We start from the raw sequence: 15,783 nt of genomic DNA on the forward strand, positions 1-15,783 counted from the left end.
CACCTTAGTCTCCAGAGAGACACCGTTGTTCCTGAGTACTTTAGAGAGGTCCCTAACAGCAGACTTTCCCATCGCGATACCCTTTTTGATTTCCTGACTGCTGGTGTTAAGAGTATTAGAAAAGTTAATTTATAAAACAAGAATTTAAGATCAATAAACACAAATGACCAGTTGTTTTTATGTGCTATTGGGTCACCTGTGACCCACAGCTTTGAAACCTGCCCTGTCCTGAACCAGTCTTACTGATTCAGCACATTTAACCCCATTTCCCCAGTTACTGTATCAATCCATCCCACCCTGGGTCTGCCTCTCCCGTGTCTTCCCTCCACTCTTTAAAACATGATATCCTTCTCCAAGGACCGACCTTTCCTGGCTATGAGCCCAAAATATGTACGATGGGGCTTCAAAATCCTAGCCTCCAAGGGAAAACTTGGTTTCACTTTCTCCAAGACAGATTTCTTTGTTTTCTTGGCCATCAATGATATGTTCAAGACTGTTCTCCAGCACCACAACTTGAAGGCATTATATGACCAGTAATATGATTTAAAGAATAAAAAAATGCTCTATATGTAGTAATGAGGAATATTTAAATTAAAAACCTCACTTATAGTGGTTTAGGCAATGTAGAATAAGATTGTTGTTCTTTTTCACTGCTATTGAATCAAAACTGACTCATAGCTGACCCTCCAGTGGGATTTTAGAAACTGTAAATTACATAGGTGCATATTCCCTACCTTTCTTTCACAGAGCAACTAGTAGATTGAACCGTGTGCCTTGGGTAGTCATCACAATCCCTTACCACTAGGTCACTAAAGCTCTCTATAGAATATGATTGCTGTTGTTTGTCATTGAGTTAGAACAACTCATAGCTGACCCTCCAGTAGGTTTTCATGAGAAGAGCTTGCTCATCTGATAGTTGTTATTAGGAGCTGTCTAGTTGAGTACAACTCATATCTACCCTATGAACAACAAATCTGAACCCTGTCCTGTCCTTTGCCATGTTCATCATCTCTGACACGCTTGAAACCATTACTGCAGGTACTATGTCAATCCATCTTCTTCCTCTTTTTCACGGACTCTCCACTTCTCCAAGCATGAGCTCCCTCTTCAAGAAACAACCTCTCCTAGCAACATGCCCAAAGTATGAGAGATGATGTTTTGTCATTCTTAACTCCAGAGAGCACTCTGGTTGTACTGTTTCAAGACATATACGTTTGTTCCCTTGGCAGTCCATAGGATATTCAATACTCTTTTTCATCACCACAACTCAAAGTCATCAATTCTTTTTCTGTCATAGTTATTCACTGTCCAGCTCTCAGATGCATAACAAGTTATTGAAGAAAAAAAAAACAACTATGGTCTGAATCAAGTGTACCTTAGTCGTTTTATTTACTATTGATCTTTAGTATTTTGGAGAGATTCTGAACAGTGACCTGCCCAATGCAATACATCTCCTGATCTCCTGACTGCCTAGTACCAAGGGTGTTAATTGTTGATCCCAGCAAAATGAAATAATGGACAACTTCAATCCTTTCTCCACCTTCCATGATGTTGTCTATTGGTCCAGTGGTGAGGACCTTTGTTTTCTTGATGACGAAATGTAATCCATATATAAGGCTGTGGTCTTCGGTCTTCTGCAGCGAGCACTGCAAGTCTTCCTCACTTCCAGCAAGCAAGGCTGTGTGTGTCTCTAGGTCCCAAGGCCACATTCTTCTTTGAACATTCCAGCTTCACAAATTATTTGTTCAACATACAGATTGAAAAGGTATGAAGAAAGGATACATCCCTGACACACACTTTTCCTGATTTTAGCCATATAGGATTCCCTTGCTTCATTTGGACAACAGCTTCTTGGTCTAGGTAAAGATTTCACATGATCACAACTAAATGTGCTCATCTGGTTAGGTAGGTATATTTCATAATTTTCTTATAGAAGGAGAATTGATGCCTTTGAGCTGTGGTGCTGGAGAAGAGTATTGAAAATACCATGGACTGCTAGGAAAACAAACAGATTCATTCTGGAAAGGGTTAAACTGGGTGGCTCCTTGGAGGCAAGGATTCTGAGGCTCCGTCTAACATACTTTGGACATGTTGTGAGGAGAGACCGGTCCTTGGAGAAGGACATCATGCTTGGGAGGGTGGAGGGACAGTGAAGGAAGGGAAGGCCCTCTATGAGGTGGATTGATTCAGTGACTGGGATAATCGGAATGGGCGTGTCAGAGATAATGCGACTGGCACAGGACAGAGCAGAGTTTAGGGCTGTTGCACATAGGATCGCTATGAGTCGCAAGTGACTCGACAGCACATAAAAACAACAACATAACTGTGATAATTGTAAAAGTTTCATAGCAAAACATAAATTAAGTATTCTACCTGTTGGATCAAACTCTCCAGAATAACTTGGGCAGTGTTGAGTAACTGTTGTTCCAGCTTTTGTGTCATCCCAGCATAGCCATCCATCCCAGGTGCGGTTGCAGTATAACCCTGGCCATAAAGAAAGAGGTCAACATGGAAGCTATATGGATTTAACCATAGTTTAAAAAAATCAACATCAGGACAAGCTTAGGAATAGTTTAACCCTCTACTACTCTCATGATGGCTCACATTTCAGACAATTTATGTTAAGAATGATGTTTCAGGTAGCTTTAGCAAGTCCACACCCAAATTATCTCATTTTACTACACAGTTGGTTCTAGCCGTAGTTAAGAAAAGAATAAATTTGACCTTCTTTAAAAGCAAGTAGCACAAAGGTTTGGCCAGGTGAGGTAGACCCTTTGTGTGCTATTTATGTAATTGTAATAACATGATGTAGAAATAGAATTTGGTTGTTAATCAAAGGAATTCTGAGTAAAATTTATTGGTTTTTCTTCCGGCAAGTTAATTCTTTCTTAAAACACCAAACCAAGAAATTGGGTTTAGATTGTCAATTCAGAATTGAAGTTTCTGTAAGATACACATTTTTAGTCCCTCAATATTTTCAGCATAAGGTTCAGAATAACTACTCTGTAAGAGATTTTTACTCAGAAAGTTAAAACTAATTCATTAAAATAGTAAAATAAATTTTGGGGATATTTTAAAGGGAACATTCTTGTTGTGGTGTATTCTGTGCAGCACTCAGGAGCAATGACTTTGTAAATTATTACCTAACTTGGGAGAAACTGGACGGCATTATGCTAAGTGAACTAATTCAGTCTCACAACGACAAATACTGTATAAAACCATTATTGTAAGATGAGTATGAGGATGCAAGGGGGTGGGAGAGTGGAAGCAGAGGAGAGAGGATGGGCGGGGGTGGGGTGGGGTGTTAATCATAGGGTTGCACAATTCTATGTCTGTGTGGGTGAAGGAAATGGGAAGGATCGTGTGTGAAAAACGTATTCAACCTTTGTGAATAAATCAGTATGAAATAAAAAAAATAAAAAGGAATATTCTTCAAGAATAGATTTTTAAAAAATCTTCATCTAAAATATTTTATCTATTTTATCTTTTCCTTAAGCTCTTAAAAAAAAAAGGAAGTTCTGGAAATGACAAGTGGTAAATTAAATTTCTAGAGGAAATTTGTCCTTGCCAATTTAGTTCTCACAATTAAATACGTTACTTGAGAGTTGAGGTTTAAGTCAGACATCTAGACTACAACAGAAAGTTGTAAACCATTTCAGAATCATCAGTGTAGTTTAACAGAAGCATAGATGGTCCAGTATATATTATTCTGAAATCCTCTACCCAGAAATAGAAATACTAAAAGAAGCAATAGCAAAAAATTAAAGATACTTTCTAATGGAATTCATCTTTTTATAAGATTTTTCTATTTGTTTTTTTAAAGGAAATACACACTTTTTGTGCATACAGTCTTTCTCCAAAACCCTCTCCTTTAAAATATTTCCAGATATATGATAAATGAACTTTTGTGAAAGAATCTGTAATAATATATCACTTCTGAATAATAGCTTTAACATTAAAAGTATCTGTATGTCTTTAGAGCATATGTTGTTGCTATATGTTGTTGAGTAGAAATCGAGTCATAACTGATCCTCTAATACATTTTCAAAAGCTTTATATCACATGACAGGAGATTGCCCATCTTTCTCCCAACGAGCAGCTGGTGTATTTGAACCCTGTGTCATTGGGCTGGCAGTGCAACCTCTTCCTACTAGGCCACGAGAGCTACTATTAGAACATAGAGATCCTACTAGTGATCTTTCAAGAAGTTATCTATGAAAGCTCTATTTTTTCCCACCCATTGAGAATACATATATCAAAAGCATATATCTTTCAAATTTTTCTACTTACACAATTAACTAAAGTTGATTATATTACTCCATTTGTGTAAACATTCTCATCTCTCATTTCTGAGTTGTTTCTCCTCCATTAGCAAAAATGTACTGCCCTCTGTGGTTTCTACCTTATCTTTCAAGTTGTTATTGTAATTTTGATTCCATATTCCAAAAGCCAAAACTAAACCCACTGCTATAGAGCCCTGTTTCAACTCACAGTGACCCTCCATGAGGTTTCTGAGGTAAATCTTTACTTTCCTAAGGGACAGACTTTATCCTTTGAGTTAAGAAAATTGGATTGCCATAAGACAATTCATATATGTATGAGATCTGTTTCATGTTCTGAAATGTTTTAAGGTGAAGAGAATGTAAATGCATGTAAAAATATTTGGTCATTGTATTCTCCATATTCGTGGCCTTAAGTATTTGAATTGTCCTATAGAAGACTCTCTGGTGGCTTAGTGGTAAGGAATTATGCTGCCAATGCAAAGGTACACTGTTCAAACCCACCAGCTTATCCATGGGACATATGGGCAGTCTTCTCCCTTTGAAAGCCCACTGGAGGGTTAGCTTTGGGTCAGTTCTGACGCCACAATACACAGCAACAACAATGTAGAAGACTCTAGAGAAGGTGATAGATAAACTTTATCTGAGAAATATCTTGATCTAATTGCACTAGAAAATAAGAGTAGAAAGGGAATAGCATGAAGGAAAAGCAAGTTAACTCCTTACCACTAGGCCACCAGAGCTTCCTGTTAAGGAAATACAGCCTCCTAATTCACTCAGACTGGAAGGGCTTGACTTAAGCCTGTACATGCCAGGTGTGAGTCCAGCATTATTGCAGTAATTCTGTCCTGAGAACAAATGTTAGCCAAAGAGTTGTTGGAAGGATTTGAATAAAGAAGCTGGGTATGGCTGCTGCATGAAAGAAATATAGTACAGTAGGAAAGCTGCCCTGGTGACTGTTAATACAGCAAGCTGGAGCTAGTCAACACCCAATTTACACACTGAAGAGAAGAAGTTTCTGATGAAGACACATGTTCACATAGATTCTTCTCTTACCTTCTCCTTCATATGGTGGTAACATTTCCATTCGCTCAAAGCACTTGGTCTTTGCCTCCTGAATTCTCTTCTTTTTCAGCTTCATCAGAAATGGTTCAGGCTCAGGACTTGTGTCATTTGAAGCATCTGGGGATACTAGGGTAAGCTGCTGTATGTAAAGGAAAATTGGTTACATATACAGAGTAGGGATAGTCAAGGAAATAAATAAATGAGTCAACCCAAAACTTTGAGGGTATTTTTTTTCTTGTCTACAAACAACACGATGCATGTACAATATATCTTATCTATAAATTCCATCTCCAAATTTTATATTTGTATTACTTTCCATATATTGATTTCCTATTAACTGATTTCAAAATTAATATTGTTTTAATTTTATAATCATTACTAAATTTAGAAATAAACAAAACAAATAACCTATTTTTTCAAAATACTAATATTATATCAACTTTTGATGATAATCTTAAGAATCATTAATCAAGTTCTCAAAGACAGATATTTCAGTACAATAAATAAGTTTTTCCTGGATTCTTTCAATTAATACACATTGGAACTCAGATTGAGCACACTGTAAAAAAAATGTATCACATTTATTTCATAGAATATATAAAATCTCTTCTTCTGATATGTTCTGCCTCTGATAATTGGCTTAAACTTGTTTCATCAGCAGATGACCTATACAAGATAATTCATATTTAGTGCTGAACAGCCAAATGAATCTTAAATATTTATCCTACGTATTTGCAACTTCGGTGAATTAGTTTTTCAGTCTCAGTTAATCTAAATCACCATTATAGGTATTTGTTTATCAAAGTGTGAAAGTGTGTGTAATATCATTGTCTGAGAAATGGTCCTTTCTAAATTGTTTATACAGCTTTCAATATCTTTTGTGGCTCTAACTTTTATTTTTTTAGTAACATTCAAGCTTTTTAATAACCCTGTTCTACCTTAGAGATTTTGTTGGGGAAGACCTGACAAATTCATCCCATACAGACTCTCCTTCTAAGGATAGGAAAACTATTTGTGGTCACATAAAATCTGCATAGGTCTGTGAAATACAAGAAGACGCTCAGCTAGATTGATTGTCACAGTGACTACCACACTGAGCTTGAGCATAGCACAGATTGTGAGGATGGTACAGGACAGGGCAAGGCTCTGATTTGTTGTTCATAAGTCCACTGTGGCTATAGTTGGCATATAACAACAATATCAAAATAAAATCTATTGAAGCACTGGACTGTTAACTGCAGAAAGTTGGAGTAGGATCCACACCTCTCCCGATACACAAAAAGCAATTCAAGGTGAATGAGAGACCTAGGGATAAGGCTCCACACCATAAAGGTCCTAAGAGATAAAGTGAGACCAAGCTTAGAAGGCCTGTTGTTGTTGTTGTGTACCGTCAAGTTGGAATTGACCCATAAGCTGACTCTCTAGGTTTTCAGAGGCAGTTAATTGCACAAGAAGAGATTGTCCATACTTCTCCTGTGGGACATTTGATGGATTCAAACCACATAACTTCTGGATTGCAGTACAGCTTCTTGCCACTAGGCCAGCACTGCTCCCTAACTTATGATATAGAAAGGCTGACAAATACAGCCAGAAATACACAACCAGGAGAGGACAAAATTGATGAATGGAACCTTTTAAAGATTAAATCCCTGTGCACATTAAAAAACCTTTTTCCAGCTGGGTGAAAAGAAACCCTACTGACTGGGGAAAAAACACAATTGCCAGTATCATCTCAGACAAGGATCTCATTTAAAAAAGTTTACAGAATGATACAGGGGCTCTACAAGAAAAAGACCAATAACCTAGTTACAAAATGGGGAAAATACATGGAAAAACTTCACAGAAGATATTCAGATGGCCAACAGACACATGAAGAAATGCTCAAAATCATTGGCAATAAGAGAGATGCAAATCAAAACCACGATGAGATACCATCTCACTCCAGTAGCAGTGGCAAAGTTTAAATGATGGAGAAGATGTGGAGATAGGAACTCTTAGACATTGTTGGTGGGATTGTAAAATGGTATAACCACACTGGAAGGCAGATTGGTGTTTCCTCAAAAAACTGAACATAGAAATTCCATATGACCCAGTTAGTCCACTGCTAGGAATATACCTTGAGGAAATTAGAACTGAGACACAAATGGAGATTTGTACACCAATACTCACAGCAGCATTATTCACAATTGTAAGAACATGGAAACAGCCCAAATGTCCAAACACAATTGAATGGATTGAGAAATTGTGGTATATTCACATGATGGAATTACACAGCACTCAGGAGCAGCAATTTAAAAAAATTAGTGAATACCTTGAGAGAGACTGGAGAACATTATACTGAATGAACTAACTCAGTCTCACAAATACTGCCTAAGACCATTATTGTAGAAGTAGAAAGATAACTAGTTAAATGAATATGAAGATCTAAGGGGAGCAGAGGAGGAAAGAAAATGAGAAAGATCCATTTGGGATCTGAAAAGACAGAATAATAGTAGATATATTTCAATGGTGATTAGTTTTATAAAACATAATGAATTGGAATGATTGTGTGAAACACAAAGCGAATGAATGATAATGAGAAACACAATGTATATAAACTTTATAAGAAATCCAATTTCCCATAGAAAATAATTTAAAAAACTGTTGAAGTACATTTTTATTTGAAATTATTTTCTCTCAGTTATTCTATTGTTGATGTTTGCCCTAAGTACATTAATTTCAGAGGAAATGTTATGTATTTGCCTATATCTCATGTAGACTGTAATATAGAATTCATCCTTATTAATATATATTGTTTTTATTGTTGTGTGCCATAGACTCAGGACCAACTCATAGACGACCTTCTTGTGGGTTTTCAGAGGCTGGAAACCACATGGGAAGTGACTGCCATCTTTGAACCAAAGAGCAAGTGGTGGATTCTAACCACCTGCCTTTGGGTTGGCAGTGTAACTCTTCACTATGAGGTTACCAGCCTATTTATGTTGAAGCCTCATTGTTTTCCAATCTATATTATTGTATAGAATGTGTATCATTGTCCTATGAGATGGCATTACTAAAAGGTAAACAGTAAAATATGCAATAAAATAAAAATTCAGGGCAAAGAGATAACAAGGACAAGAATAGTCTAAAATATTTATGGATACAAAAGAATTTGAAATGGATATGAGAATATGTAGTATTTGAAGACAAAGAGGAGAAGGAAAGTTTTTTTTTTAAATACAGGAATAAGATAGATAAAAATCCAGATATAAGAAATGCATATGTGAGGCATAGAAAGAAAATTCTTTTGTCTGGTGAAGAGGAGGTTTGAGGAATACTAACTGATAGGGCCAAGGAGAAAAAGATGCTGCTCTGAAAGCAGACAATAAGATGTTGCTCTGAAAGTAAAGGAAAAGTGTTAAAACTTTTTTTCTTACTTTGAGAAAATTAACAAGCCTTTCTGGGTGTACAATTTCTCATTTGTAAAATAAAAATGGTAATAACAAAATTTATGCTGACCAGAAGCTGAGAGAATAAATGAAAAGTACCTACAACTAAATGTTCAATATATGTTAATAGAATTGTTATTAAAATGTAATATTGAAGGTATATTTTTTGTAGTTTTTCTATCAGAGAAAGCCATGAATGTATGATTTGGTAAAATAATTCTTTTTTTTTTTCTTTTTTTGGTAAGATAATTCTTACAGGAGTCAGATATCCATAGTTTGAAGAAACCAGTCAGGAAACAAGAGGACTGGACTAGACCTCCCTTTTCTGAACAACTACCAGCACTTCTCAGATGAAAAATTGTAAGGGTATACATGAGTATATAGACTGGAAAGCAGCAATAGTGAAAAAATAGCCCAGATGTTTTAGTTTATATAATTAAAAAAATAAGCCAGACAAAAGATATTGAGAAAGGAGAACCTTACTGGCAGAAGAAAGCCAAGTTTCATTTTGGTTTTTATTATTATTTGCATTTGGAGGTGATGCAAGTAATTTGAAAAGAAAAATCTTGCAAGGAAAATATTTTTTAAAATGACATTATTGTTATAATTAAAATTAGAATCCTATTGTGAATAAAAGTGATTCTACTCTATTTGGGTTATATGTGATTTAAGACTCTTGAGTTAATTAGAAATAGAAATTACTGAGTCCAAAAAGTGACTACAGATCTGGAAATCATTTATTCATGTGGGTAAACGTGATTCTGTTGTCACATGAAACTTTCCTAGTTGTTTTTTAGGTTGCACAGGAAAAAGTCATTGTCTGGAGGCAGATTCTTTGGTCTTGATAGTGCTACACACAGGTCTTGTGGTGCTGAATAAAACAGACACAATCCTGATCTCATGTTCATATTTTGTGCTGTCAAATCAAAACTGACTCATAGCTGAGCTTCCAGTAGGCTTTCAAAAGCTATATAGAAATCATATGGGGGAGGAGATTGCCCATCTTTCTCCTCTGGTGCAGCTACTATATTCCAACTACCTAACTTTAAGTTAGCAGGGCAACTCCTTACCCACCAGAAAGTATTGAATAAAACTTTTTGTGTTAAGGAAGAAAAAAAAAAGGATTTCAGAAGGTATCTCCTGTTAGCCTTTTCTTTCGTATTTTATTAGCCTACATTTATTTAATGTGTTTGAAACTTACAACTCAATATCATGTAATCATGAAAGCAAGAAAGTATCATGGTGCCTCATAAGAGAGATATTATGACTGTTCTACCTCTCTGTTATATCCATTTTAGAATCTCCTTTCTGTGGTTCTATTCCTAGAAGCTTCAGCTGATTTACAAATCACTACTTGATAATTTCCTTCATATTCAAAACAAAACAGAAGATGAGATCTTATATCATAGGTAAACATTACCTAACATTTATATTAGATAGTTTAGACATTATAGACTTCTTTTGCTTATACTTGTCCCTCTTTTCCAAAACAATACTCAGAATTTCTATCTTTATAAGGATTGGAAAACCAATTAAGAAATAATTCTCCAATAGCTATAAATTCATGGAGATCATAAGGATGTTGTATGAATACAAATATTAAATGATAGGGCTTTATACTTGCATTTTCAATAAGAATATTACTTAGTTTAATAAAGTTTTAACCTCAATAAAATGGAGACATGACCTCTTGATTAAGAGTAGATGTAGTTAATGTAGACAACAGCAACATCAAGCTTATCATTCTTCCAGTATTGAACAAACTCCAGTGAACTTTATTTTGAGTTTCGTTAACTAGAGATTGTTTCAATACTGAAAGAACGAGAAAGTGGGATCTCTGTTGTAAGATGAGCCATTATAATCTGAATAGTATCCTGGTCTAGTTCATGCTTAAGCACTAAAAGTAGAATTTTCTCAGTGGTAGTTGAATGTTCTAATGATTTTCTCAGTAAAATATCATTAAATGTGTGTGCGTGTGCGTGTGCGTGTGTGTGTGTGTGTGTGTGTGTATTTCTAAGATGAAATTACTGATATAAAAATTAACATATTTTCAAATTTCACAAAATTCATTAAATGAACTCCTTCCACTGGTGATTTAACTAATATAGATCAAAATTACTAATGAGTTAGTATATTTTTCAGTAACAAGGAAGAAAAAGAAAATAAATAGTAATTAAATAAGTCCACAAAGGCATATTGTAGATATCAGAATATTGTATTTCCTGAAGTATAGTAATGCTTATAGACAGTTTGAGCATTTAAGTGGATATGAGTCTATGCTGATTTGAAGATTGCATTTCTTAAAACGGACCAATTAGATCGGTGTTGCAATATTTACAAACAAGCCATTTCAGATGATTCTTCAGAAGAAAACTTGGAATTGTTGTCGCATGGACCAGTTTAGCCACCGTATACGTGAAGTCACTCATAAAAGTTTACATAAATGGCACCACACATACAGTAGCCAAGCTGCCACCATCAGTAGTAGTCACCTGCTGAAACATTGCTGGTTCTTTCAACAAATTCCTTCAATTCTTCCCATGTGCCAGACACTGTTACAGTTTTTCAAGATTCCGCTGCTTTCTAAGACGAGCAAGGTCTCCCTGCTCTCATGGAGCTTACATTCTAGGTTATTTCGTCCACACTAATGGTGAAGTCCTAGGAAAAGCAATCTGTTATATAAACAACCATGTACTCAGAAAATGCCTATTTGGGTGTAAGCTGAGCATCCTGTTGAAGTATTAGAGGTGGTTTCTACAAAAAGTATATAGAAAGAACAGTTTTAGAGCTGTTTATTTCTCGAACTTTGAAGTAGCATTATCTCAAGAATGGTTCAAATTCATTTGAAAATACTATTCTGAAGAGAGATTCCTATTGACTGCCATAGGCAAACCTTCTATGCAAAAAATATGAGTCCATAATCATCTTTTGTATTGGAAATGTCTGTGTCAGAATTATTTGTGTTTTTTTCAGTTATCTTTTTTCACAATAACAAAAAATAAAATTAATCGTTGTAATATTTCAGCCCCGTCTTTTCCAGGAAAGACCAGATACCTGCTTGATAAACTATGTTCTTAACATTGAAACATTATATAAATAGTAAAACTTTGCATGTATTACAAATTCAAAATGTAAAGGGAAAATAATTAGGAAACAATAATAAAAACAAGGCTTCTTAGAAGAATCTGCTGTTTCTGTCTTTTTTATTCTTTATAATTTTTTTATTATTATAATTTTTTTAGTGCTCATTATTTACCAAGCACTTTTCTAAGTCTATTACAATCATTAACAAGGGAAAAGAAGTAAGTAGTTTGTATTTAACATAGTAGAGTCTAATAGAAAGGGGTGATCAATATGAATACTTTGAAATCATTCGGCATTGAGTTGGTAAAACTCAATAGAGTAACAGTGATTTTTTTTTCCTAAAAAAAGAGTTGTTGTTGTTGTTGTTGTTGTGTGCCACTGAGTCTGAATTGACTCAACTCTGACCCTTCTGAGGGTTTTCAGAGTTTGTAAAACCCATGGGAGGGCACTGCTATCTTCCCCTCACAGAGCAGATGGTACAGTAGAGCTGTGTGTGCCTTTGAATTAACAGTCCATCTCCTTACCCACCAGGCTACTAGAGAGGAAGAGATACTTGGAAATAGACAAGGACATTGTCTTTTTTAGAACTTTTTTTTTCAAATTTATAATCTCTGAGGATTATCAGTGCTAAATGCATTTAATGTTTTAGATGAAAATTGACCTAACAAAGTTTATTTTCAGACAAATCTTCAAAATAAAATTTACAATTTATATAAAGACAAAGAGACAAATTTCTGTCTGTCACAGCAAGGAGATAACAAAGTCATTTAAAGTCCCCTGTTCAGCTATGCAAATTGGTGACAATATATTCACAAGTCATAACATATTTGTCTATAGTTCATGCAAATATATAGAATCCTCTCTATATTTAAATTTTAAAATTATGTAATATCACAAAATAAAAATGAACTGCTCTCTTTTATAATACCCTCAAATTTGTCTGTAATCTTTATAGTAAAAGACAAAGATGAGTATATAGTAAAATATTTTTCTTTATTCTTCATCCTATCAATGCCCAATATAAACATATGCTTCATGAAATGGATTTAAAATATTCACATATATTTGATAACATAGGATTTCATTTGAATTATAAAAATAATATTAATTCATAAATAAAATATAGCAATAATTCTATATTTCTAGAATACTACACAAAGTTTGAGTATTCATAAACAAATGAAAATATTATATACTATGTAATTATATAAAAATCATTTATATTATATATTACAGTATATTTCTATAATATTCACACTTAAATGTTTTTATTTCTGCATAGCCAAATTATTTTACATGCGACAAAATATTATCTTTCTTTTTCTAAAGAAATATTTAATAGGTTAAATGACATGGCAGTTTGATCCAGTAAAAATATTCATCACCCAATGAGCAAAAAAGGCATGTTAATCATTATTATTAATCATTTACTTGATGGATAACCCTAAAAGATAAAAATTCAACTTGACAAATTAAGATTGATAGACAATTAGTAATTTTTTTCTCTTAAGTAGTATAAAGATGAGCAGTTTAATCAGACTTGTAATTTTTCAACTACACATTACTGAATAAGGAAAATCCTGAGCTGTCGGCATGCTTTCTTAAGGTCAGGAAAATAGTATCAGATATTGAGTGATATCTACTGTTAAGTATAACAAGTAAGTTATCCAGATGTAATAAAGAGGTAAAAAATTGAGATAATCTCATGTCAATTTAAGTAAAATTTACTCATTTCACTTTTATTTACTCTTGGATTGGATGATGTTGTTGTGTTGTGTTGATTGGCGTCAAGTTGAGCACAACTCATAGCGACCCTATGAACAAAGGGCCTGAAGCCTTTCTTTAATTATCATAATTTATCAAAGTTCTTAGAGTTTCCAAAGGCATGTTGGATTGGATATAATGAAGAGTTAAAATGATAACAGATATTATGCAATTGCACTTCTACTACTTGCTAGGTCCCTTAGGAATAAAAGAATACAAATGATATAAATCAGACAAAACTTAAAAGGCAAATGAACATGGGAAAATAATAGTATATAAAACTAGAAGATTCTCACTTTTTTGATGAGAAATATACTTGACATTAATAACCAGATTAATGGAGGTAAGATTGCTTAAATGGACAGCAGTTGAGAAATTGTTCTTCAAATCTGATATTATATTCTTCATTAAATAAAACATTAGCTTTTAATATTTATTTCCAAGATAATATAGAGTTGTTGTCTCAAATCACTATTTAAAAAATATTTTTTAATAAATACAAAATAATTTTTAAAAAGCCAAATAAAATATAAATTTCTGGGCAAACCAAAGCACTACTCTAAATTAATGTAAGCTCAGGGGGAGATTTGTAAATATACTTTAAAGAAAATGATGATTTTGAGGTTTGGGGAGGACATTTGCTTACCCCTTTTAAAAACCATTTCAATCATGCTCAGAACACTCTTGCCCATTTCAACATTTTTTATTATCTTAATTTAGAACGATTTTGTTGTACTTACATTTAGAAGGATGAAAAATACTAAGCACCATTTCATCAAGGTGAATTTCATTTCTGGTATGTAAGAATGATATTTCTCAATCCTAAAAAAGGTAAAATGCAAAAAAGGCATTTAAATGGCTATGTTTCATATCAACTATTTTGCTGTTGTTATGTGCCCTTGATTAGGAACTGACTCAGCTGACTCTGCCACAGGTTTTCAGAGGCTATATATCTCATGTGAAGAAATGGTCCATCTATTTTAGGCAGCCTGTGGATTCAAACCATCTGCCTTTGGGTTGGCAGCAAAACTCCTTACTCAATAGGCCACCAGAGTTCCCAACATTAACTACAACCTTTATTTTTTTTCTTTTCTTCATGTCTTAAAGTGATGAGAGAAAGAAAAATGCAGTTACATTTGAGGATTATAGTCAATACTCTTATTGTCCATGCATAAGTCTATAAATTGCACTGCAATGAAATAATTAGTTAATAATCAAGCCACTGAAATGACTTAGAGAACAAATTTCAGCTATTAAACCAAAGTTCCTCCACACTGCCTTCTTTTTACTGCGAAGAACTGTTTTAGGTACTATCACCACAGAGGCTAAAAAGACTATATTATTCTTAGCAGTGGAATTACTGGGTTTATGGAATTTCTTTGTTCAGCTTTTTAAGAAAATGACAAACTGCCTTCCAGAGAGGTTGCCCCTCTTTACAATTCGACCAGCAGCGTATGAGAGTTCCAATCTCTCCACATCCTCTCCAACATTTTTTGCTTGCTCACCTGTTAAACTTTGCCACTGCTACTGGGATGAGATGGTGTCTCATTGTGATTTTGATTTGCATCTCTCTCACTGCCAGTGATTTTGAGGATTTCTTCATATATCTGTTGGCCATCTGAATTACTTCCTCTGTGAAGTCTTTCCATGTCTTTTGCCCATTTTGTAACTGGGTTATCAGTCTTTTCCTGTAGTATTCTGTAGACTCGTGAGACTCTTGTCTGAGATGCCATTGCCAAATGTTTTTTTCCCCAGTAAGTTTTCTATGTATCCTATAAGAAAATTTTTTTTTATGCACACAGGAACTTAAGCTTTAGAAGGTCCCATTTATTGGTATCTTTTCCCCATTGTACACTTCTGGATAAAGGTATTTGCCAGCCTACTTATACCCTATAGTGGGCTTTTAGAGGGTCTACTTCACACTGCAAGGGAGGAGAGTCTCCATCTTTCTTCCACGGAGATGCTGGTGGACTCAAACCACCTGCCTTTGTGATGACAGCACAACTTCTTACCACTAGACCCCCAGAGCTTTCCTAGGGGTTTGACTTTTATAACATATTTAATGATAGAGTATCAGTATATATACACAGACAGAAGATCAAAATTCATGAGGTGAAATCACTTTGCTTTGAAACATAGTTTTTATTAAGGACCAATTTCAC

The 15,783-nt window shown here is 34.4% G+C and overlaps 1 protein-coding gene across 1 annotated transcript in view; it reads right to left on the reverse strand.

Moving 5' to 3' along the window:
• Window positions 1-14,412, reverse strand: part of CALCR (calcitonin receptor) — a 64,527-nt gene extending 50,115 nt beyond the window's left edge. The window contains exons 1-3 of the mRNA XM_006891498.1: window positions 14,362-14,412; window positions 5,337-5,484; window positions 2,374-2,484 (exon numbers count right to left, since the gene is read on the reverse strand). Coding sequence (XP_006891560.1) covers window positions 2,374-2,484; window positions 5,337-5,484; window positions 14,362-14,412 — 310 coding nt within the window. The remainder of the gene's footprint in view (window positions 1-2,373; window positions 2,485-5,336; window positions 5,485-14,361) is intronic.
• Between the last annotated feature and the right edge of the window lie 1,371 nt (window positions 14,413-15,783).

The sequence above is a fragment of the Elephantulus edwardii genome, unplaced genomic scaffold (assembly GCF_000299155.1).
Source record: "Elephantulus edwardii isolate Elephantulus edwardi_28Jun2011 unplaced genomic scaffold, EleEdw1.0 scaffold00098, whole genome shotgun sequence".
Lineage (NCBI taxonomy): Eukaryota > Metazoa > Chordata > Mammalia > Macroscelidea > Macroscelididae > Elephantulus > Elephantulus edwardii.